Below are 25,804 nucleotides of genomic sequence, written 5' to 3' on the forward strand. Positions count from 1 at the left end.
AGTTTTTATTAGTGATTCTCTTAATGTGTGTGCTTTTAACAGTTAAAGTATAATAGCTGAATTAACATATTAAAAGTGTTCTATAGCATCTGTTCAGGAAAGATTATATACTATACAAACTATTTAAGTCATGCAGAACCATTTTTCAGTGTCTTTTCGACTGAGAAGAATCGTATTCAGGACGCTTCTCCTGAGGTGGTTCATACTGAGCAAGCTTTGTTTTCAGTTTTTTATTTTCTTCTACAATAGCTTCATATTTTTCTTTCATTTCTGCCAATTTTAGGCAAGGCAGATCTGTTTCTGGATTTTCTGCAGTAGCAGCTCCTAAGTGATGCTTTAAAAAGTCCAAAGCATGGGGTCGGCACTGTGGCTCAATTGGTTAATCCTCCGCCTGCGGCACCCATATGGCTGCCGGGTTCTAGTCCCCATTGCTCCTCTTCCAGTCCAGCTCTCTACTGTGGCCCAGGAGTGCAGTAGAGGATGGCCCAAGTGCTTGGGCCCCTGCACCTGCATGGGAGACCAGGAGGAAGCACCTGGCTCCTGGCTTCGGATTGGCGTAGCTCTGGCTGTAGTGGCCATTTTGGGGGTGAAGCAACGGAAGGAAGACCTTTCTCTCTGTCTCTCTCTCACTAACTCTGTCAAATAATAATAAATAACAACAAGTTCAAAGCACTATTAGGTTTCTCTGGTTCTTCATGTAAGGCTGCCAACACCTTGGTCAGTGTGTCCAGCACTCCCGACTTCTCCAGCTACCTCTGGAACTGCTCCTGCGTCAAGTCGTTGGCTTTGTAATGGGCCATAGTGACAGCGGCAGTGTTGTCACTGGCGCTGGAGACCATCGCTGGTGGGCTCCAGGTGGTACTGCTCATCATAAATAAATCTTAAAAAAAAAAAAAAAATGGGATGCTGAGACAGACAGATACACACACACAGAGAAAGTGCCCTGATCTGCTGGCCTAGTCCTCAGATGCGTGCAACAGTGAGGGACCAAAGCTGGAGCTGGGAACTCAGTCCAGGACCCCTATGTGTGTGGCAGGAACCCAGCCCCAGGAGCTATCACCACTGCCTCCCAGAGTCTTTACCAGGAGGAAGCTGGAATTAGGAGCTGGAGCCAAGGAATCAAAGCCAGGGGATCATCCCAGACCTGCCAGTGTGGGATGCAGGCATATCCCACATCTTAACTGCTAGGCTAATTGTCCTCCCTACCTCCTCAAGTTTTATTCCTACTGATTTTTCAAAATATAACTCACCCCTGAGGGGTCCTGAAATAGATGGCTTTTACACTGATTGTCTTCTTCCGTGTATATATGTATCATAGTAATCACTAAATTAAAGCTGCTTATTGGGCCGGTGCCGCGGATCACTTAGTTAATCCTCCAGCTGCGGCACCGGCACCCCGGGTTCTAGTCCCGGTTGGGGCGCTGGATTCTGTCCTAGTTGCTCATCTTCCAGTCCAGCTCTCTGCTGTGGCCTGGGAAGGCAGTGGAAGATGGCCCAAGTGCTTGGGCCCTGCACCTGCATGGGAGACCAGGAGGAAGCACCTGGCTCCTGGCTTTGGATCGGCTGCAGCGCGCTGGCCGTAGTGGCCATTTTGGGGGGTGAACCAATGGAAGGAAGACCTTTCTCTCTCTCTCACTGTCTAACTCTGCCTGTCAAAAAAAAAAAAAAAAAAAAAAAAAAAAAAAAAAAAAAGCTGGTTATTTGGGCCAGTGCTGTGGCGTAGCGGGTTAACACTCTTTGCCTGAAGCGCTGGCATGTCACCGATTCCAGACCCAGCTGCTCCACTTCCAATCCAGCTCTCTGCTATGGCCTGGGAAAGCAGTAGAAGATGGCCCAAGTGCTTGGGCACCTGCACCCACATGGGAGACCCAGAAGAAGCTCCTGGTCCCTGGCTTCGGATCAGTGCAGCTCCGGCCATTGCGGCCAATTGGGCAGTAAACCATTGGATGGAAGACCTCTCTCTCTCTCTCTGCCTCTCCTCTCTCTGTAACTCTGACTTTCAAACAAATAAATAAATCTTTAAAAAAAAATAAAGCTGTTTATTTTTCTTCCCATTATACTAAAACCACCTTGAGAATGGGGGTCATAGTCTTATTCTTACATTTAAAAGCATACTGTTTAGCATACAGTAGATACATATTTATTCAGTTGAACTAAAGCAGTTTATTTTGAACCTTCAGCTTGAACTTGCAGCTATATCTTTATCCTCCAGCCACTTTCTTCCTTCATTTAATGTAGAATATTTCTCTCTTCCATTTGTTTTATATATAGAGGTTTCATCTTTAGATTAGTTTGAATCTATCAGCTTTTTTTTTTAAATTTATTTTTATTTTTTGACAGGCAGAGTGGACAGTGAGAGAGAGAGAGACAGAGAAAGGTCTTCCTTTTCCGTTGGTTCACCCCACAATGGCTGCCACGGCCGGCGCACCGCGTCGATCTGAAGCCAGGAGCCAGGTGCCTCTCCTGGTCTCCCATGCGGGTGCAGGGCTCAAGCATCTGGGCCATCCTCCACTGCACTCCCTGGCCACAGCAGAGAGCTGGACTGGAAGAGGAGCAACCGGGACAGAGTCTGGCGCCCTGACTGGGACTAGAACCCGGTGTGCTGGCGCCGCAGGTGGAGGATTAGCCTATTGAGCCGCGGCGCCGGCCTGAGTCTATCAGCTTTTAAAAAATAAATATTTATTTATGTAAAATATGGAGAGACAGAGACAGACATAGATCTCCCATCTACTGGGTTAGTCCCCAAATGCCTGCAATAGCCCAGGTTGGGTCAGGCTGAAGCCAGGATCCAAGAACTCAATCTGGGTCTCCCATATGGGTAGTAGTGACCCAAGTACTTGAACCATAACCTGCTGCCTCCCAAGTTGCACATTAGCAGGAAGCTGGATTGGAAGTATAGCTGGAACTAGTTCCTAGGATATGGGATATGACGAATGCCTGCCTCTTCAGCCTTTTTTTTTTTTTTTTAAGATTTTTTTATTTGAAAGGTAGAGTGATAGGGAGGACAGAGAAAGATCTTTCATTCATTGGTTTACTCCTCAAGTAGCTGCAATGGCTGGAGCTGGGCCAATCTGAAGCTAGGAGCCAGGAACTCTATCTAAGTCTTGTACATGGGTGACAGGGGCCCAAGCAATTGGGCGAACAGTGATCTTGACTCTATTTGTTAATTGTGCCAAGCATCAAATGACATCCTTTCTTTATCAAATAATGTCACTTTTATACAGTTATTTAGTCATCAGGTTTTTAAATAATTTCCTTCATTATCATGGCTGGTGCTGTGGCATAGTAGGTAAAGCCGTTGCCTGTGGTGCTGGCATCCCATGCGGTCGCCAGTTTGAGACCCGGCTGTTCCACTTCAGATCCAGCTCTCTGCTAATGAGCCTGGGAGAGCAGTGGTGGATGGCCCAAGTGCTTGGGCTCCTGTGTCCATGTGGGAGACCTGAAAGAAGCTCCTGGCTTCTGGCTTCAGGCTGGTATAGCTCTGGCCGTTGTGGCCATCTGGAGAGTGAACCAGCAGATGGAAGAGCTCTCTGTCTCTGTCTCTTTAACTCTGCCTTTCAAATAATCTTTTTTAAAAAGTTAAAAAATTTTCCTTCATTCTAATCTATAAAGGTTTCTATGTGGATGACAGGCTGCAGACATTCATTTGGTGGAATAGTGAATGCTTTATTGTTCTGTGCACTGTTCTAAATGATTTTTTCTGAAACAGCTAGACTTTGAAGTCTTCTTCTTTGTCTAATCTTGCACGACTTACTCCCAAAGGAATGGTGTGATTGCCTCCTTGTGTGATTTACATTATCTTTTGTAACATAACCCAGAGTTGGACAAAGATGGGGATGTAGATATTACTGGTATGGTTTAATGCTTAACAATTCTCTTTCTCAGAACTTGATGGAGAGTTTGGATTCATTGCTTTGTGCAGAAGGTTCTGAAAGTCTGAAGAGTTTATGTCTGAAACTCCTCCTTTGCTTAGTAACTGTAAGTGACCCCTCTGTATGTTTGCCAAGGACATTAACTGACAGCAGTGGTGAGCTTACTGAAATACTTGAGGCTCAAGTTAGAAAGGAAAAGAGAAAAAAAGGTCTCCACTAGGGTGTTGCATCACTCTCTTGTTTCTGAACATATATAAGGAAGTTGTGTGGGCTTCTGCATCCTGCGAGTGGCTCCTGAGAGTGACTACTGGTATTTTCAGCCTGCAGGCCATGAGCTGTTTTCAGTTCAGGACCCTGCCAGAATTGTCTTCAGGGTTATCAGATTTGTCCTTCTCATTGGTCTCATTTGGAAACAGTTTTATATTCTTTGCTTGTGAATATTTTTATTTGTTCTGGTTTTGCTTTTTTGACTAGAGGCTGACCCGTACTTCCTAGTGGAAGGAGGGTAGGGTATTGTTCATTTATTTCTGGTGGTTCCTTTACCCTATAACTGTTTGAAGACTTCTGGATTTAGAAATATCTACCTGTGCATTTGAGGAATGGAACCCAAGAAATTGCAAAACAAATGCTTGTTTGAAGGTATGAGAGAAATAGAGAGTTCAAAGATTTAGGTTGTTTCTTTTTTTTTAATTTTTAAAAAATATATTGGTTTAATTTATTTGAGAGCAAGGGAAGGGGGGAGGTGAGAGAGAAAGAGAGGGAGAAAGAAATAAAAGAAAGTAGGTAAGTATGTGTGTGTGAGAGAGATACCAATCTACCATCTGCTGGTTTATTCCAAATGCTCACAACAGCTGGGCCAGGCTGGAGCTGGAAGCCAGGAACCATGAAGTCAATCCAAGTCTCCCTTGGTGGTGGCAGGGACCTGAGCCACTGCTGCTGCCTCCCATGGTGTGCATTAGTAGGAAACTAGAATCATGGGTGGGGCCAGGACCCCAACCCCAAGCTTTCTGATATGAGATGCTGGTATCCCAAGCCGTGTCTTAACCTCTAGGCCAGGATTCTCCCCTTAGGAAGTTTGAATTTGCTGATTTCCTACCCTTATTGTATGTGTCTACTCAAGGTCTGGTTGCTTTGGGGTACTTGTGAAAGTTTCACAAGTGTCTGGGAGAATGTTGTTGATATTTCTGTTTTTCTTAGATGCGAGGGGAAGAGATATATGTGAGATATGAGAGTGCCTCAGTACAGACTTTAAAAACCCTTTTATTTTATTCAGGTGACAGATAACATCAGCCAGAACACTATCTTGGAATATGTAATGATCAACAGCATATTTGAAGCAATTTTACAGGTAGGGCAATTTCCTTGTTAACTCTTTCTCTTGTAGATAAATTACCTCCTTAAATTTTCTTTGTCTGTTTTCCCAGGAACCAGGAATTAGCACTCATGGATTTCTGGTTTTTGTTACAGATTCTCTCCCACCCTCCAAGTCGTAGAGAGCATGGGTATGACGCTGTTGTCCTCTTGGCTTTGCTGGTGAATTATAGAAAATATGAGGTAAGTAAGCTCTTCAGTGGACTGTTGTTACCTTTATATAATCTTCCCACATATGGGTATTCCTAAAGGGCTTTGCTTAATGTAAAAGACATGTTCTTGGTAAATGGTATAATAACTTTTATAAATTATTAAAGTCTACTAAATGCATAGGGCAGAGGGTATAGTTTTGTTTAAAGGAATCCTATAGTACAGATTATAGTAAAAAGAGTAAGTAGTATCATGACCATTAGTATCATGGTTCTCAAACCAAACTTAATAAAATTAAGAAATTTCAGGGCCAGCACTGTGGTGAGCAGGTTAAAGCCCTGGCCTGCAGTGCTGGCATCCTGTATGGGTGCCGGTTCTAGTCCCGGCTGTTCCTCTTCTGATCCAGCTCTCTGCTATGGCCTGGGATAGCAGTAGAAGATGGCCCAAGTCCTTGGTCCCCTGCACCTGCTTGGGAGACCCAGAAGAAGCTCCTGGCTTTGGATTGGCGCAGCTCTGGTCACTGCGGCTAATTGGGCAGTAAACCAGTGGATGGAAAACCTCTCTCTCTGTCTCTACCTCTCTTTGTAACTCTGTCATTCAAATAAATAAAAATAAATCTTAAAAAAAGAAAGAAATTGTGCAGTGTTTAAAAAATCGCGAAATTTCTTACAAAGAAGAAATTTCTGGGGTAAACATTTAGCACAGCAGTTAAGATGCTGCTTGGGATGTCTGCATCCAATATTGGGATGCTTGTGTTTAAGTCCCAGCGCTGCTCCCAATTCCAGTTTCCTGATAATGCAAGGCAACAGATGATAGCTCAAGTAGCTGGGTCCCTGGACCCACATAGGAGACTCAGATTGGATTCAAAGCTCCTGGTTTTAGCCTGGACCAGCCCAGGCTGTTTTAGGCTTCTGGGGAGTGAAGCAGTGGATGGGGGATCTCTGTCAGTCTGTCTGTCTCTGTTTCTCTGCCTTTCAAATAAATAAATGTTGAAAGGGAAAAAAAATGTGTGAGCTTTACTCTGGATACTCCATACTGAATCAGAATCTTTTGGTAGGGGTAGGGATAGAGTGACTGCTAGGAATATGTTTTTTTTTTTTATAATTTTAAAATTAAAATTAAATATTTCTTTCATTTTATTTGAAAGGCAGAGAAACACACACACACACACACATACACGCACAGACATACATATATAAGATTGATCTTCCATCTGGTGTTTCACTTCCCAAATGCTACAGTAACCAGTCTAAAGCCAGTCTAAAGCCAAGAACTTGGAACTCAACCTGGATTTCCCACGTGGGTAGCAGGAACCCCAAGTACTTGAACCATCACCTATTGCTTCTCAGGATTCTTGTTAGCAAGAAGCTGGATCAGAAGTGGAACTGGGACTGAAACCAGATACTTTTGGTATGGGAACTGAGCCAAATACCTGCCCTTGTTTTGTTGTTATTATTTTTTTTTTTAAGATTTATTTATTTATTATTTGGAAGGCAGAGAGAGAGAGAGAGAGGTTCCAACTGCTGGTTCACTCCCCAGATGGCTGCAGCAGCCGGAGTTGTACTGATCCGAAGCCAGGAACCAGGAGCTTCCTCTGGGTCTCCCATGTGGATGCAGGGGTCCAAAGACTTCGGCCATCTTCTACTTTTTTCCCAGGCCATAGCAGAGAGCTGGATTGGAAGTGGAACAGCAGGGACTTGCACTGGTGCCCATATGGAATGCTGGCACTGCAGGTGGCGGCTTTATCTACTATGCCACAGCACTGGCCTAATGATTAGTTAGAATTGGTAACCATTGACCTAGGGCATCTGTTTTTAGATATAGTGTTTTGTGTATCAGATTTCCTTAATGTAGTCTGTTTGCATAAGTATCATTTAATGAAAAATTGAAGATAGGGCCTTATCTATATAAATTCTGCAGCTCTCTTTGCCCCTGAATTAATTATATACATATTCATAGGTTTTGAAATGAAGATCAGAACCCAGAGGTTTATACTTGAGTTGGCACATGTGCTTGATTCTCCTCCAAAGGTTGAGAAGGAAGGGGCCAGTCAGGGAAGACCATGACCCTAATTGGGAGATTGCTTTCAAGGCATGGGAAACATGTGGCACTGAATTCTGGATACTAAGGAATACTTTATTGAACCCAGAGGGCAGGTATTGCATTGAGGCAACCTGACTTTCTTTGCTTAATGTGTTGCTGCTATGAGAAGTGGGCTAGCTAGGCAAAGGATTTTCTTTTCTGAGCTTCTGGATCTTCACTTAGTGATTTTTGATATAGTTCTTAGTTAAGCCTCATTTGGCCAGGATGAAGGTGATGAGTGACACAAAATCTAGAGTTTTCTATAAGGAGAGAGATGGAAGAAGGAAAGACTGTGAGAAAGGGATACTTAAGGAGGGACTGGAATATGTAGAGCAATGTTAATGTGTTACAAATCCCTGGAGTTGATCACTTTCATTGTCTTGGAGGAACTGATGAATGGTGTGCAGAGCTACTAATAAATATGTAATTTATCACCAACACCTGTTTTACTGGGGATTTGGAGGAGGCTGGCGTGGTAGCCATTATGATCTGTCATGTGTAATAGCCTCTGGGGCCTTATTACAACAGCAAGAAAAATAGCTGAGGAAAAATGCTGAGGATAGTTAAAGAGAGTTGAGTTATATGTGACAGGAACGCACCATCATCAGTAATGAATATTTTCAGAGCATTCTGCTGGATGCGGGCCACTCTGAGGCAATGGCTTAGCCTCTGTAAATGTGAATTGAACCCTGGTTTAGCCCAGTAGGGCTCTCTGAAATGTCAGCCTGAAAAATTGAACATGGCCAAGGAACTAGAGAAAATCATATTTCTGGAGTGAGGTATGCATCTCTAGTCTGTCAGGAGCCCCAGAAGAATTAATATAGTGGGCAAGGGTGAGCTGGCAGGCATAATTTATCTGGGCTTTGCAGCTTTTGATATAAGTCATTCACCAGAAAACATTAAGGAAGCCTAGTGACCATGAGTAGGAAGATTTCTGATAGGAACATGAGGAGTTTCAGATGAGTATAACAAAACCAAAAGCTGGTGAAATTTTATGCAAACTAGTATGGAAGATGTGCTGGGGCTAACTACTTCCATACTCACTCTGTGACCAGTGGGGAAAATAGCAGCCTTTCCAGAGAGGGTGGATACCCAGCTAAGCACAAAGCAGGCAACTGAAGTATTGAAGTTAAGGAACAGAAGTGATAGAAAAGATATCATAATTCTGTCTTGTGGATACAAAGTAGATTGCTTTCAGGTTTTTTTTTTTTAAAGATTTTTAAAAAAAATTTTATTTATTTGAAAGGCAGAGTTACAGAGAGGCAGAGAGAGAGGTCTTCCATCCGCTGGTTCTCTTCCCAGATGGCCACATTGGCCAGGGCTGTGCCAATCTGAAGCCAGGAGCCAGGAGCTTCTTCCCGGTCTCCCACGCAGGTGCAGGGGCCCAAGGATTTGGGCCATCCTCTTCTACTTTCCCAGGCCATAGCAGAGAGCTGGATTGGAAGTGGAGCAGCCGGAACAGGAACTGGTGCCCATATGGGATGCTGGCACCGCAGGCGCGGCTTTACCCACTATGCCACAGCGCCAGCTCCTGCCTTCAGTTTTAAAAAGTGGCCAGCACAGCAGTTGTGTAAAGTTGTCCAGTATCCAGCAGAATAGAAATTTTCACAGCAGCAAGATCTGACCTTCTAGGCTGATCAAATCTCGAGATAAAATGACTCAGAGCCCCAGCTGCTGCCTGGAACCTAATATCTCTGAGAAATTACAAAACTGTTTATTGTATCTACTTGCAAGTTGTTATTGCCCCTCAACTTTTCCCCAAATAACTTCCCTTTGAATATGATAATGTGAAAGGAAAAAAATACATAGTTACCAGTTAGTGAACCCTTATCAGGTGCTCAGGATTTTACTTGTTTCATTTCATTTCAGCTTTATAGCAACCCCATGGAAGAAAATATCCCCATTTTACAGATATGGAAATTGAAGCTTGTTTTCATTAATGTGCCTCACTTGTCACAATAACTCAATAACACAATAGCTCAAACCTCTGCTTTTAGCCACCTTGCCTTTTTCTAATTTACTGCCAAAGCATTTGCTGGCCTGAGTCATCAGTGATCCTTATCATTACTGGAAACTGTCTACTTTTGGGATGATGAGTGACTTTCAAAAATTGTGCCAAGAAACTGTGGTCTTTTTGTAGTGTTGCTCTCATTATGGTGACATCTCTAGGTCAACCAACTGCTGATGTTCTTTTCCAAGGATCTATTTCATTGGATCTTGTCTGAAGCCTGTAGCATCAGCAGAATTTGACTCTTGGTTGTAGGAAGATATGTTGAGAGCCTTCCCTCTGACAGATCAAGGAACAAGTGGAGTGGGTTCTATTGCCTTGAGTTGTGTGTATAAATTTTACACATTTGGGCCATTAAGAAAGCAAGTCTAAAAAGCAAAAAAAAAAGCAAATCCATCTCTTTTTCTGTTCTCAATTGACATGCAAAAGAGGTCCTCAGAAAGTTGGTTAAATAAAGTCTACATGGGGGGTTAGCCTTTCAGTTAAGTTTTCAAGTTTCTTAGTAATGAGTTTTCTTGGTAGCTGTAAAAACTGCCAATTTGAGAACTATTGTTTCTTCCCTCCCTTGGGTTAGAATTGGTGCCTGCTCTCATATGGTGTCTTTCCTCACATCCTATGGGTGTGATGTTTTCAAGGTGAGTAGTAGGTCATTGGTTCTCATCCCACTTGTAAAAGATAGAAGAGTTGTTTAATGAGATTAAATATATGTCCATTTCCATATGCTACCAGCTGAGATTGGGTCTGGAAAAATTCAAGAAATCTTCTACTGCTATAGGAGATGGGACAATCATTAAATCCCAGTGTCCTGACCAGATTGTTGTTTGGGTAATTACATCCTTTTTTCCCATTCCCCCTGCAGTGTTACTTTGGGTATGAGATCCCCATAAATGGCCTCTCTGGCTGTTAAGCAGCTGCCTCTTTCTACCCCCAAGGTGGCTTTGTTTTACAGATGGGTGAATAAGTCTTTGCATATAGTTTGTGAAACGGTTAGGGTACCTTTGGGATGAGAATGTAAGTTAGAAACTTATAAATATGTGCCTGATGGCAAAGCAGCCAGTATGTCTCCCAAAAGATAGTCATCCCCATGGACTTGGTAGGGTAGGACAAAGTGAGCTTTATGGAGTGTTCACTTACTTTTTAGAAACAAGTAAGAGGGAAAGATGGGAAAACTAGTAGATGTTGGCTTGAGCTAATTCAGCCTCAAGGAGATGCAAGTAGAACTGTTACGGAGGTGTGATGTGTGGTGTGCATTTGGTGAGTGCCCATGCACATTGAGAGATTTACTAGAAATAGAGGGGCGAGATAGGGAGCAGTCAAGAGGCATTGCCTCTGGATCTCAGGAGCCTTGCTGTACAAAGAGCCTCACAGAGGCATGTCTGTTAATACTTTGTTAAATAGCTCCTGGGCTTTCTTATGTAGGGTCACATTCACTTTGAGTCTCTTCTCTTTTTTAACAGTCTGTGAATCCTTATATTGTGAAGCTGTCTATTGTGGATGATGAGGCCACACTCAATGTGAGTATCTGGATCCTTGTGTAGTTGCTGTACTTACCTACATTCAATGGCTTTAATTTCAGTGGACACAGAACCGAGAGCAAAGAGCTATGGGTGTTGATTTTACCTGGAATACAGAGGGAGTTGATACTTCTTTTAAAGAGCATCAGTGCATTTGTCTTACTGAATTCTAACTGTCAGTCTAGGGAAGTTTGAGGGGACATTTGCTCACGAATCATGGAAGCCGTTGGTGATATTTCATGTTGTAGTCTGCTGAGTTTGATTATCCTACAGAGTCACTAAGTTCCATGTCCAAGAATAAGGAAGCTGGGATGACTAAATTACTAGAATGTCCTTATAGAACTAGCTAGGTATTTAGAGCTGCTTGGTGATGCTGAAACATAATAGGATGCTATACTTCTGCTGTATGTTTCCTTGAATGTTTGGGATGTAACTTCTGATCTCTGGATATAAGGAGGAAGAAGATAGCCAGCCATCTTACTTTTTTCCTTTATATTCTACCCTCTTCATTTCATTTTTTTTCTTTTTTAAAATATTTTATTTATTTATTTGAAAGGCAGAATTATAGAGTGTAGGGGGGAGAGATATCTTCCATTCACTGGTTCACTCCCCAAATGGCCACAATGGCCAAGGCTGGGCCTGGTGGAAGCCAAGACCTTCTTCTGAGTCTCCCATGGGAGTGCAGGGACCCAAGGACTTGGGCCATCTTCTGCTGCTTTCCCAAGTATATCAGCAAGGAGCTGGATCAGAAGTAGAGCAGCCAGAACTTGAACCTGCAACCATATGGGATGCTGGCATGGCAGGTGTTGCCTTAACCCACTGCAGTGCCAGCCCCACACTTTTTATTTCTTCTGATTTCCCTTTTGAAGAAAACACATGCATTGTTTATCCTTGTGGCCTTCATTGATCTTTGTGCTGTGTGCTTCCCAGGTTTTGGGGGAGTGTTGATTAATCAGTTTAACATGTATTGATGCTTCTTCACTTTTACACTTCCTGTTTTCTTGTGGCCTCTTTGTGCCTTCATTTTGCATGGGATTTGTCAACTTTTTTTGTGGCTGATTTGGAAACAGAAGAGGGTTTTTTTTTGTCAAGATTCCAACTCAGCCTTTCGTTCCTACCTTCCCCTCCTCCCTGCCTCCTTCCTTCCTTGATTTGTTTATTTATTTGAAAGGCAGAGCTACAGAGAGGCAGAGGGTGGGGCGTCTTCCATTCACTGGTTCACTCCTCAAATGGCCAGAATGGCCAGAGCTGGGCCGATCCGAAGCCAGGAGCTTCTTCTGGGTCTCCCATGTGGGTGCAGGGGCCCAAGAACTTGGGCCATCTTCTACTGCTTTCCCAGGTCATAGCAGAGAGCTGGATCAGAAGTGGAGCAGCCAGGACTCAAACCGGCGCCCATATGGGATGCTGGCACTGCTTTACCTTCTATGCCACAGCCTCGGCCCCTCAGCCTTTTCTTTTGAGATGAAAATGATCCCAGTGAAATTGTCTTCATTTGGGTTTGTCTCTCACTCCTTGTTACTATATTATAATTGTATCTGGGGCCATTAAATATGATAATTAGATTAGAAAATTCTTTTCTGAAGTTCCTTTTGATGCTTTGACCATGCCTCTCAGACTTTCTGTCCTTGTTGCCAGCTTCCAGGCAGAACTTCTTGGACTTGGACTGTGGGAGTGTAATTGGTTTCCTCTGTGGCCCAGGCACAGAATTGCCACCACTCCCCCAAACCTGCTTGCTTGTTTGACCTGTGCTGCCTTTTCTATTCCAGGGAATGGGGCTTGTGATTGCTCAGGCTTTATCTGAGTACAACAGGTAAGTGCGCCTTTCCAGAAGGGGAGAGTTTAATTTTCAGTTGAATCAGTAGACTAGGGAACTGATTTGTTGGAGTTGGGTGAAGTTCTCTTACCCATTCTGAAAGAGTCTTAGAGGTATTGGTTCACTCCCCAATTGGCTGCAATGGTTGGAGCTTGGCCGAGCTGAAGACAGGAGCCTGGAGCTTCTTCCAGGTCTCCCACATGGGTGCAGGGGCCCAAGGACTTGGGCCATCCTCTACTGCTTTCTCAGGCCACAGCAGAGAGCTGGATTGGAAGTGGAGCATCCGGGACTAGAACCGGTGCCCATATGGGATGCTGGTGCCACAGGTGGAGGATTAACCTACTGCACCATGGCGCCGGCCCCTAGTAGAGATTGTTTTAAACACCAGGGGACCAGAACCACCAGGTTAGTGTCCATCTTTAGTTTAAGCAATTAGGTGCATTCTGGTAGGTATTTTACTGCAGATATTGCAGAACATTTAAACCAGTTTTCCAGCTATCAGCAGGCTCTTTCAGTTAGTCTAGTGTATCATACAAATATAATTTTCTGTGAAAAAATCATGTGAAGTACTGCTTTTTTTATTCTTGAAAAGAATAGAATAAGTATATTGAGTTAGCTCTAGTTTGAGAGTTATTTTTTTTTCCCCACTTAGGAAGCAGCCTCAGTTTCCCAGAGTCCCTGTATATCCTGCGGGCTCTCTTCCTTGCAGCTTGCATTCCTTCTTGCTGTGGATGGGGAATGATCTGGTTTTCAGTGAATGGAAACTAGAAGTGTCTCTAATCCTGGCAAATGTAGACTTTCTTCACTCACAATTCGATGCTGGAACTTCGAATCTGTCCTATCTCTATGAATGTTTTAGCTCTCAGATTTTTCTTCTTCTCCTTCAAAAACAAACAAGATTTTCACTGTTGCAGCCTTAAAGTGATTTCCCTGTCACACTTTCAAGTAATAGTCTGTTTGGGAAATAACTGGATCAGCCATATGTTAGAGCAGTTTCACACTTCCGTAGCTTGCTTTCTAAGTCTCTTGCAAAGTAGCCAGGCATTGTGGTACACACTTCCTCAGGAGCAGATGGGTGCCTCTTAGCGTGCAGGGGAATCCACAGTGGTTGCATTGTCATATGCTTTAGTTTTCTGGGGTCAGACACTTCTGCTTGGATTACCCAGACAGACTTGATAAATAATGCTGAAGTTGAATTTAGTTCTTTTCGTTCAGGCAGTATAAAGATAAGGAGGAAGAACACCAGAGCGGTTTTTTCTCTGCTTTAACAAATATGGTAAGTCCCACCTATTTTTTTTTCTCCTTGTCAGAAACGTGTGAGGTCTACAGGGATAGGCAAATCTGGGGCTCAGAAGTTCTAGAAGTTGGAGGTGGTAGAAGGATGAGGGGAGAAAGGCTGCTCAGAGTAGATTTTAAATTCCAAAACCAAATGAGATGAGGGAAAGGAGAGCTTTGATTCCTCTGGGACTGATTTTGTTTCTCTAAAGAAAAGTTACACATTAAGTCAGGCTTTTGCTTCCTAAAGCGCTGACCCTGTGGAACCTGGATTGGGAGGGGTTAAGCTTGAGTCCTCTCCTGAGGACTTCTTTGCTGTCAGCTATGGTCATTTGATCCCTCATAGTTCTTGGGGTGCAGGGCTTGTTCGGTGGGTCTGAGCCATTCCTCTAAAGGCTTGGGGTCTGGGCTGAGAGAGCCTAGGTTTAGGAAAGTTACTGGTTCAGTTCACAAGAATCCAGGGCAAGGGGTCTCAGCCTTGGCAGTTTTGGCATTTTGGGCCTGATGCTGTGGGACTAATTGTTAAGAAAGAAATGTGGGTGGCTGGTGGTCTTAGAATCCAGACAGAAAAATCTAAGGTTTTTTTTTTTTTGGGGGGGGGCGGGATTAGTGTCCAAATTATCAGCGTTAAGTCAAGGTAGTTTTTGAGTTTATTACAAGAAACAGTTAACTCCCCCTCCACACACTTTTTTTCTTTAGTCCTATACATTATTCTGTTCCAGAGCTCACTCTCAGAAAAGGACCTTATTCAGTATCGCTGTGAACCATAAATCAGTGAATTTTTTTGAGACTACAGAAGTATGAGTTTTGTACTGACGCTCGAGTAAATGTATTGGAATTACATTGCTCTCAGGGGTCTTTGTCTTTTAGCCAGGAAGGAAAGATTTTGTATCAGATCAGTAAAGCGTCAGCTGCATAGCCTTGGGCATCAATGAGCAGGAGAAAAAGGTATTTTTAGGGGGTGGACATCTTTCTTGGTTCTTCTGATATCAAACGTCTTAGAGCAGCCTACTCCATTTCTTACTTGTCTACCTGGACTAGGACACAAACTAAAGATACTAGGATCTGAAGGGTGGAGAACGGTCTCAGTAGACTTCTGTGGTCTGAGACCCAAACATTCCCCTGCATGTAGCCCTATGTTGATTGATGTCAGTCTGCTCTCTGTGATTTTCTTCCTGAGTCAGCTCCCGACCCCAGGTAAGCAGCATCTGGGGAAGAATGCAGAACAGTGAGGGTGTAGTGGCTAACCTTTGCTTCCTGTCAGGGCTGCGAAACTTCCGCACTGAACCGAAAGCTGGACCAAAAATACTGGGACTTTTCTTTTTAAGGTCCTTTAAGGCAAGATGAGTCAGTAGGGTTCTCATTATCTTCTTTATTACTTTATGGGTCTTTTAAGAGCTTCACAGGGTGGCTTTGGTGTGTGGCTGGTGGGGCAGAGTTAGGAGTTTTCACTGCTGAAGGCGTCATAGGCACCGAGCTCCTCTGACTCCTCGCACTGTAAGTCTGCAGTGCTCCCTTTTTTCCACAGGTGGGCAGCATGTTCATAGCAGACGCCCATGAGAAAATCTCAGTGCAGTAAGTACCTGGCGTTCTTGTGTGTGAACTGGACCTGATTGTGGGCCGAACCCCTGGATATGGGAGTTTGAAATATTACCTCTTGCTGCCTTTTTTTTTTTTTTTGCTATTTGTCAAATGTTTCTTGGGCTTTACACAATTCTGAACCTTTAGAAATCTCTGCTTTGTCTCATATCTACTGCTCAAGAAGCTGAAAAACTGTTAGAGCTATCTCTGGAATGAAACAAAAGAGGGCTGAGTATCTAAAGCAGTTGAGGATGTAACTGCATTGGGGTGGAAAAGTGAGAGGGGATGTAGTGAGTGATGCAGATAAGAACTGCCATCTAGAGTTAAAGTGAAGGCCCCAACTCCTCCCCTATATACTTTTTAAAAAGAGATTTATTTATGTATTGGAAAGAGTTACAGAGAGGGAGAGACAGAGAGAAACAGATCCTCCATCTGCTACTTCACTCAGATGGCCACAACAGCCAGTGCGGGGCCCTGCTGAAGCCAGGAGCCAGGAGCCAGGAGCTTCATCTGTGTCTCCCATGTGGGTGCAGGGTCCCAAACTCTTAGCCATCGTCTGCTTTTCCCAAGCCATTAGCAGGGAGCTGCATTGAAAATGGAGCAACTGGACACAAACTGGCGCCCATATGGGATGCTGGTGTTATAGGCAGTAATTTTACCTGCTATGCCACAATGCCAATCCCCCACCCCCCCTTAAGATTTCTTTATTTATTTGAAAGTCAAAGCTGTGGAGAGAGAGACAGAGACAGAGACAGAGAGAGAGAGAGAGAGAGAGAGAGAGAGACAGAGGTTGGTCTTCCATATACTGGTTAATTCCCCAGATGGTCGTGGTAGAGGCTGAGCCTAGCTGAAGCCAGGAGCCAGGATCTTCTTCCAGGTCTCCCATGTGGGTGACAGGGGTCCAAACACTTGGGCCATCTTATTCTGATTTGCCCAGGCCATTAGCAGGGAGCTAGAATACAAGTGGGGCAGCTGGGTCACAAACTGATGTGCATATGGGATGCCAGTGTCACAGGCGGCAGCTTTACCCGCTATGCCACGATGCCAGTGCCCCCTCCATATACTTTCATATACTTTTTTTCTTTTTTTACGATTTATTTATCTACTTGAAAGGCAGAGTTAGAGAGAGAGAGAGAGAGAGAGAGAATATGAGAATGCACATGAGATCTTCCATCCTGTGGTTCACTCCCCAAATGACCACATTGGCTGGAGCTGTGCTGATATAGAGCCAGTTTCCAGGAGCTTCTTCACGGTCTGTCACATTGTGCAAGGGCCCAAATCCTTGGGCCATCTTCTGTTACTTTCCCAGGCATGTTAGCAGGGAGCTGGATTGGAAGTGAAGCAGCCGAGACTTGAACCAGTGCCCATATGGGATGTTGGCACTGCAGGCAGCGGCCTTACCTGCTACACCAAAGTGCACGGGGATGGGGGAGGGCACATACACTTTTGCATATGGAACATTAGAAACTCAAAGGGCCAGATAATAAGGAACTGTGGTAAAATCATATCCTGATGTTTGTCCTGTTTTCATTGTTCTACTATAAATCACTCCAATTTGTTCTCTTCTTGTTTAGAACCAATGAGGCCATTCTTCTGGCACTTTATGAAGCGGTTCATTTAAATCGCAACTTCATCACAGTACTGGCTCAGGTTGGTTACCTTAATATGCCTCATCCCTTCTCTCCCTGAATTTCAAATAGATTTACTTCTTTGAAAAGAAACTCCCTGTCTGGGAGTTTCTGTTTGGCATATGAGAGGCACTGAGTTGTGGGCTGTCTGAAATGGTGGCTTAATGCCTTGGCCATCTGCATGGAGGTCTTTGAGCATTCTGAATGTTTACAATAGAAGAAATTATGCCTTATAGCGAACATTTGAAAGGAGCATATAGTAAGAACTTACTTTTTAAGGATAAAAAAAAAAGCTTTTGGTTGGTGACAGTTTTTCATGATAGATTAATTTAAATGATCTTGCCAAACAGGTAAGTGTTAGAAATGGAAATAGGGGTTTGCTGATGAAATATCTATGCTACTAAAACTAAAAATGTGTGGAGGCTGGCCAGCCCCTCTTGCCAATCTTCTGTGTTGTTGGAGATGTGATTTTGTTCTGGATTCTGCTTTTCTGGAAGATGGATATGAGAAGGTACAATTTCATCTAGTAACTGATGATGAGATGGAGCCCTGTGGACTTTCTCATATTTGTGAAGAATGCAGGAAATGATCCTGTAGTACCAAGTTTTGATTAAAAAAATCTAATTGGGCTGCTATTTAGAATGAATTTATTTATAGGGGGAAAAGAAGCCTTTGTGGCTGTATTGTCTAACACTGCTTTGCATTGTCGGGTGGTACTAACATCAGTGCCCGTGCTGTCCTTGAATGTGCGTGTGTCTGTCTAGTGCTAATGTGGGTCTCACGACTGGCCAGGTTAATGGTTTTGACTGTTTTGCTAATCTTGTTAACCCAAATAAGTTGCGATTGCTTCATTTTTCTCCCCAGAAATCCCCTGGCATTATTTTCCATATGGATTTTTTTTGTTTTGTTTTGTTTTGTTTTGACAGGCAGAGTGGACAGGGGGAGAGAGAAACAGAGAGAAAGGTCTTCCTTTGCCGTTGGTTCACCCTCCAATGGCTGCTGTGGCCGGCGCGCTGTGGCCGGCGCACCATGCTGATCCGAAGGCAGGAGCCAGGTGCTTCTTCTGGTCTCCCATGGGGTGCAGGACCCAAGCACTTGGGCCATCCTCCACTGCACTCCCGGGCCACAGCAGAGAGCTGGACTGGAAGAGGGGCAACCGGGACAGTATCCGGTGCCCCGACCAGGACTAGAACCCGGTGTGCTGGCGCAGCAAGGCGGAGGATTAGCCTATTGAGCTGCAGTGCCGCCCCCCATATGGATTTTTATATCAGGGTTTCTGCTTTATAAGTCACTTTGGGATTACAATTGGAAGTAAAATAGGCCAAGGCACTTATCTCATTATCTCACCAATTTCCAGAGAAGAAAAGTAAAAAATATGCTGTCTAGCATAAGGTTAGCTTTTAACAGACAAAATGATCTGCAAACATTGAAAGCAGGAAGCCATGGAATTCATGAGGGTCACATGCTTGAGGGTTCTCCCTAGTAACTGGCAGAGAAGGAACTAAAATAGGCCGAGATCTCAAGTTCAGGAAAGCTGTCTTAAAAAATTGATAGTATTTTTACCTTGAAGCCGTAGTTTAAAATATGTATGTAGGTTTCTTTTGGAGAAAAGTTTGCTTGTGCTTTTTCCTCAAAGGTAAGATTTGTATGGAATCTGCCGATTTGAATTTTAATGGAAAGATGTCATACTTAAAACTCTGCTGGTTTGGGGTCTGCTTCATAGGACAGTTGCTGGTTTTTGTGACTGATGCAGTAAGAGGCTTCTCCACCATTTTCACTCCATTCTTTTCTTAGAAGGAGGTAAGGAAGGTAAAGAACTGGTGAAGGTGTTGGGAAAGAGAAGTGAGGTTAGAAACAGCCGTCACTGCTTGCTTCTCCAGAGCTAACGTGGCAGGTAGACTGGGGAAGGGCAAGGACAGAGGAGTCATCTGTTTTGGTGCTTACCTGGTGTGTGCCAGTGTCTCCATGTCCCTACCCCACACGTTCTTGTTTGTGGGGAACAGGAATGCTGCCATTTCCATAACTCTTTTCACAGTACCTGGAATCCCCTTGGTTCACCTACATCTAACAGTCAGTTCTGGTCATCAGAACAGCTTATAGATGTATGTTAGGTGATCTAATGAGAGTAGTCCCTTTCCACATCTGCAGAGGACTGTGAATGCCTTCCTTTTGTAGAATAATTCTGTGGATTTGTGTATTTCAATTATTTATTCATATGGCTCTACAGAAAAATTTATGTAATGAAAACCTAGGTGCTTAAAGAAAACTAGCCACAGAGCTTCTTGTTAGTTTGCAAGCATCGTTAGTACTCAGATGTTGATGGGACCTAGATGTACAAGACGACCCTCCTCAGTGAGCTGTCTGATTGGGGGTCGGAAATACTAGTAAGGCTTTTATGCAGAGGATACTTAGGAAGAACTGGATTTTCTGTTTTTCTTAATTCTTTCAGAGTCATCCAGAAATGGGCTTGGTGACGACTCCTGTCAGTCCTGCTCCAACAACCCCAGTCACACCACTTGGTACCACTCCACCCTCTTCTGATGGTAAACTCACCACCTCTTAGGTGTTCTTGATTGATGTGATTGTGGATCTTTAAGAGTGAGTATAGCTGTGCTGAACAAAAAACACAGTTATTAATTCTTTCAGTTAAGAAATATATCTGGAAGCCAGCACTGTGGCATAACAGGCCAAGCCTCTACCTATGGTGCCGGCATCCCATATGGGCGCCAGTTCTAGTCTCTGCTGCTCCTCTTCTGATTATATTTGGGAATTCAGTGAGTATTTAAGATTTTGCCCCCTTCTTTTTCTTTTTACTCGTGTAGTATTAAGCCTTTTTACTGTAATGTGTAAATTTAAAGTATGTTATCTCAAAAACAAAAGAAAAACAGAAGGAAGGAAGGAGAAAACAGAAGGAAGGGAGAGAAGAAGGGGGTGGTAGTAAGAAAAAAAGAGAAATTAAAAAAAAAAAAGAAAAAAAGAGAACCACTTAAACTACTGTCTCTATAGCTTGTGTCAATAACTTTGCACCAAAAACAAAACAGAAGAAAAACTTGCGTGACATAGTAACTTGCCTTCAAAAAGTCTAGAATCGAGTCAAACTCAGTGAAATTGCAATTTTTGTAGGAAATTTTTTTAAAGCATAAATTTCTACTTTATTTTTTCCGGAGAATAATTTTTCTTCAGCCCTTAAAGATAATGCTCCTTGCATGGGGTTTGGTGGAGGTCGTGGGGCACTAGCAGCAGGTGTAAGTCAGGGCAGTGGTGTCTGGCCTTTGTGGGCTTCATGAGATGGATTTCTGACCACTTTGCTGTGAATGGCGCAACATCACATACAGCACATGGGCATTGAAAGCAACTGCTTTGGAGATGTCCCTGAGGGCTGTGACCTCCACCATGTTTTGAAGGACGAACTTCTTAATGGCCTTGTCCTTGGACACACAAGTGCAGTTAGTGCAGCAAATAGGGTGCACAAGGCCACAGCCCTTTTTAGCCTGGCCATTGTTCCTTCTTTATCTTTCTGGAACCAAGGACCCAAGTAAATTTTGAATATTGGAAACTTCATATACTTGGACCTATTGAATAAAATGTGTATATGTATGGGAAAAAAAGATTTTGTCCTCTAAAAGCAGTAATAGCAACAAAAAATTCCTCCTTATAAATATTATGGTTAGGATTTTAGAAAAAGGTAGCAGAAAATAAATTATCAATTTAGCTTCCCGAAATTCCATGCTATCTGAATTAACCAATTATGGTAGGCTGAGTGTTTTTTTTTTTTTTTTTTTTTTGACAGGCAGAGTGGACAGTGAGAAAGAGAGACAGAGAGAAAGGTCTTCCTTTGCCATTGGTTCACCCTCCAATGGCCGCCGTGGCCGGCGCGCTGCAGCCGGTGCACCGTGCTGATCCGATGGCAGGAGCCAGGAGCCAGGTGCTTTTCCTGGTCTCCCATGGGGTGCAGGGCCCAAGCACTTGGGCCATCCTCCACTGCACTCCCTGGCCACAGCAGAGAACTGGCCTGGAAGAGGGGCAACCGGCACAGAATCCGGCGCCCCGACCGGGACTAGAACCCGGTGTGCCGGCGCCGCTAGGCGGAGGATTAGCCTAGTGAGCCGCGGCGCCGGCCAGGCTGAGTGTTTTTGATGGAATACCGTTGCCTAAAACTAACCTACTTTAATAGTTGATGTTGTACCTTAGATGTTAACTTCATTGTAGACAAAGAAGTACAGGAAATCCAACTTTGACCCTTTGTTTGTGTCTACCTACTGTTTCTATGTGAAGTGACTTCCTTTGTTCTGCTTTCCCTCTGTTTTCATACACTCTCTTTGACAGTAGCATTTCTAGGCAATATAGGCAGTACAGAAGCATGGTGGAGGGGGGTACTGTGATAACTAGGTTTGTGGTAGTGAATTGGATCTGTTTAGAATTGAAAGCCAAATTCCAAAATATCTTAATGAGAAGGAGCAAGTAGTGAGGATTGCCTACTTGTCTGTGTTTATTCAGGTCACTGAATCATCCAATGGAAATACTGTATTTTCTCTTTAAGGATGAAGCCTGCCTGGTTACCATGGATATCAAAAGCCATATATACACACACACGCACACATATATGAGAGTTCCATGTGAGGTTAGGGTTTGGATGCTTCAGAGAATTGCCTTTCAGACTGTTCATTGTGAACACTTCCTCCCACACACTTGATTATGCAATAGCAGGATTTGTGCTTACTTACCTACAACCAGTGAGCTTTTATTTTTTCTAGTGGGAAGATCAAGTCAGCCCACTTTCAAATGCTTGTCTTTCTTGACAAAAGCTGCTGCAAAGAATGGTGAAGCCAAAGATCAAGGAATGAGAGATTTTAATTTGTGAGGGATTTTATTCTGTCTCAGTTCTAGTTGTTCTTTTTCCTCCCTTCTAACTCATTTACTTTCTGTAGGGGTCCTAAGTATTATAACCTTCTTTTTAATTTTTGGTTTTTAATTATAGTAGTGCTTGGTAGCCCAGTTATATGAAAAGGTGTGTCCCTGGAGCCATTGTTTTGAAAAGCCAGCAGTTTTATTGTAGCATTTGTTCTCAGATCAAACTTGACATTTGACAATTCAGCCTTGGCATGAGAGGACTTTCTGGTAAACTAAAAATACATGTGCTTCTATATTTCTGCATATTATATAAGATAGTATTCTAGTTATCTCTGTGTGTGAGTGGGGAACAAAGTCCCACTTACCAGTTAGACACCTCTTTATATTGGGAAAAGGGGTGATTGTGGACTCTGAGCTTCACAATAGGCTATGGTTTGAAATGACAGTCTCAGGTCATTAACCCATAACATGAATTAAGACCTTTTAGTATTTCAGCATAAAAATATACTTGTTTTTTGTTAGTTCTTGAGGATTGAACTGTGGGAGCACAGCCAAGGGCTGGGCACGCTCATGTCTTCTCTTAAGGTTTTTTGTTGTGCTTGCTGTATATTATAGAACTGAAATATGCAAATGTTTCCCACTGTTAATAAGTGCTATCTGCATGCATTGTAATAACTGCAGAGGGAGCCATTAAGGTTGTGAATACATATTATGAGTAACGTTCCATACTCAGCTGCGTCTTCATGGCTGAAAGTACAGCAGAAAGCTATAGATTCTCTAGCTTATCTGGGCCATTGTGAGCCTCCTCCTGTTTATACATTATGTCTTGGACACTGTAAAAGCACTTAATAAGACAATTAAATCTAATTTGAAGTCTTAGGATCCTGGGTGGTCTGTTTCAAAACTGTTCTGTGTGGGTTAGTCCTGGTGTGGTCGGTCCCTCATTGTTTGTTGGGACTATAGCTCAGAGAATGGAAAAGGAGATTTCTCTTGGAAGCAGCAGCAGGATATGTAAAACTTAGTTACAAGCCTATCCCAATCAATGTTGTTCACTTGTTTTCAGTGTATATTCCTTTCCCAGTTCCCTCTTAGGGAGTAGGGTTTATGGGTAGAATTTGAACATAGTTCTCCCTTAACTTTTTCTCCCTCCATCTTGGATCCTTTCTGCTTAAAGGCTTGTTCCCAAAACTTGAGCACAATTTCTCCTTATTAGGAAGGAATTTTCATTTATTTTAAGCAAGAGACTCATTAAAGCAAGTCTCATTTATATTCAACACAGATCTTTCCTCTAAGTAGACATCACAGTGCCTTTGAAAAGGTCTTGACCTCTTTTGGCTTCCTTGGGGATGGAACTGGAATCAATATAACCCCTCCTAGGATGTTGGGAGAAAAGCCATGTTCCTAGAGACTGGCTCTAAATGGGAGAGAAGGTCATTGGGCTCAATTTTGGGATTAGGAAAGGCTCTAGAGGACTAGGAAGAAAAGTTTTGTGATAAGCACTTGATCCTCCCTCTGTTGTGGAAAAAGCTGATTTAGTCATTTTTGTGCCTACTGGTAAATGGGCTATGTGGGTAGAAGTGTTGGGTAGAACATATTATAGTCTAAGCGCACTTTATCTGTTCTATTCCAGTTATAAGCTCTGTGGAACTCCCACTGGATGCAGATGTACAGACCAGTAATCTACTGATAACCTTCCTAAAGTATAGCTCCATTGTCATGCAGGACACCAAAGGTAAGGAATACTACTTTAGGGGCTCAGGAAGTGGGAAGTGTGGCATGAAGTGAGAATCAAAGAGTTGGATTCATATTTTGAAGCTTTTACAAGATGAACCTCCCTGTGCAGGGTGATGGTCTTGATTGCTGGAAAGCAGGAATTTCACACTGCTAGAAGGCAATTAGGTGGTGTTGGGAAAACCTGAAGCTGGAGGGGAGTGCTCAAAAATAGAACAGGAAAAAAACTGGTCTCTCCAAAACCAGCAAGTCTTAGCATATCTTGGTAAGTAGATGCAGACACTTATGTGTGGGAAGTAGGGGGGATTAGCACGCTTCAGGGAATTCCCTCTTGAGAATAAGAATAAGAACTGAAAGCATCAGCTTGTGGTGAGAATTAGGACTGTCGTACAGCACACAGTAGGAGGAGGTGAGATTCAGAGGGACACAGTGTTCCTTAACACTTAACGTGGACGTGTCAGTGCCTGTGTTTAGAAGCCAGTGGGAGAGGAGTGGGTATTAGGAAAGTTTGAATTTTTTTTCCTGTTAAATTTTGGTCTTCCTCGTTTATGATTTTACTATGGCCTTTTAATTGTTGGGAAGTTAGTGGACTAGTTGGGCTAGGAGTGAGAAAGGATTGTTAGGGCACTTAGCAAATTCTGTCTACTACATGTCCCAATTTTGTCTTTTTATTTATGCTAGATTTATGTGAGTGCTTGCAATTTTTATTTATTATTGTAGTATATATATAACATTTACCATACGTTCATGTACCTACCATTCATTCACTACCATTCATTTCCAGAACTCATCTCACAAAACAGTGGATCTGTTAAACGCTTATACCTCATTCTATTTCCTTCCATTCTCTGGCAATCACCATTTTACATTCTGTCTCTATGGATTTGGCTATTCTAGGTATTTCATGTAAATGAAATATATCCTAGTTTTAAGATTCCCTCAGGGATGGACAGTGTGGTGCAGCTGTTAAGCTGCTCCTTGAGTTGCATGCTTCCTGTGTCAGAGTATCTGGTTTGAGTTCCAGCCATTTCACATCTCAGATCTAGCGCTCTGCTAATGCACCTGGGAGGCAGCAGATGACAGCTCAAGTATGTGGGTTCCTACCACCCAAATGGGAGACCTAGACTTAGTTCCTGGCTCCTGGCTTTGGGTTGAAAGGCAGAGTAAAGGAAGGAGAGAGAATTCTTGCATTTGCTGGAGCCAGGAACTCCATCTGGGTCTCCCACATGGGTGGCAAGGACCCCAGGACTTGGGCCATCTTCCACTGCCTCTGCAGGCACATTAGCAGGAAGCTGGATTTGAAGCAGAAGAGCTTAGATTTGAATTGGTGCTCCAATATGGGATGCTGGCGCCACAGGCGGAGGACCAACCTAGTGCACCATGGTGCCGGCCCCAGCTTCATATGTTTAGTTCAGTGCTGTGTCTCTAATGCCTGGAACAGTGCCTGCCACAGAGTTAGGTGCTAAGTAAATGTTTGCTGAGTGAACAGTTTTGGCAAGATGAAAAGTGATCAAGAGTTCATGGTCTCCTTGGTCATAAGTAATATGTCCAGTGCAGGAAGGTAGGCTGGACCCTATGTGGTCTCTAGTTAATTTCTTTGTCAGTTTGCAATGAACAGTCACAAAACTTTTCTAGATATTGTGATAGGTGGTATAGATGGTGGTGCTTATAACTGGTGGATGAGGGGTGGGAAATGAAATGATCCCGACAGTTCAGAAGCAAAGGGCATGGCTCTAAATTGGACCATGAAATTGGGAACCATTATGTTGTGAAGTGGCTTTCAGGAAGGTGGTCAGCTATTTAACAGACTACCTGGAGATTTAAGAAGAAAGTCTTCCAGGGAATTCTTTTGTCTGGGAAGGGTGCAGGAATTACTGTAGTAGTACTATGGTAATTTCCACTTGTTAATTTTGTGGGGAGAGTATGAG

General features: G+C 43.3%; 1 protein-coding gene and 1 pseudogene across 4 annotated transcripts in view; one reads left to right on the forward strand and one right to left on the reverse strand.

Moving 5' to 3' along the window:
* The window catches only part of ARMH3 (armadillo like helical domain containing 3), a 217,599-nt gene that overhangs the window by 35,931 nt on the left and 155,864 nt on the right, over positions 1-25,804 (forward strand). For all 4 annotated transcript variants that reach the window (XM_008270392.4, XM_002718677.5, XM_017348512.3 and 1 more), the window contains 10 exons: positions 3,886-3,978; positions 5,146-5,220; positions 5,340-5,426; positions 10,941-10,997; positions 12,764-12,807; positions 14,026-14,086; positions 15,614-15,660; positions 17,241-17,316; positions 19,744-19,837; positions 23,776-23,877. In XM_008270392.4, the coding sequence (XP_008268614.1) occupies positions 3,886-3,978; positions 5,146-5,220; positions 5,340-5,426; positions 10,941-10,997; positions 12,764-12,807; positions 14,026-14,086; positions 15,614-15,660; positions 17,241-17,316; positions 19,744-19,837; positions 23,776-23,877 (736 nt within the window). The remainder of the gene's footprint in view (positions 1-3,885; positions 3,979-5,145; positions 5,221-5,339; positions 5,427-10,940; positions 10,998-12,763; positions 12,808-14,025; positions 14,087-15,613; positions 15,661-17,240; positions 17,317-19,743; positions 19,838-23,775; positions 23,878-25,804) is intronic.
* LOC108178437 (small ribosomal subunit protein eS26-like) lies at positions 20,377-20,803 on the reverse strand (annotated as a pseudogene).

This window comes from Oryctolagus cuniculus, chromosome 15, assembly GCF_964237555.1.
Source record: "Oryctolagus cuniculus chromosome 15, mOryCun1.1, whole genome shotgun sequence".
Lineage (NCBI taxonomy): Eukaryota > Metazoa > Chordata > Mammalia > Lagomorpha > Leporidae > Oryctolagus > Oryctolagus cuniculus.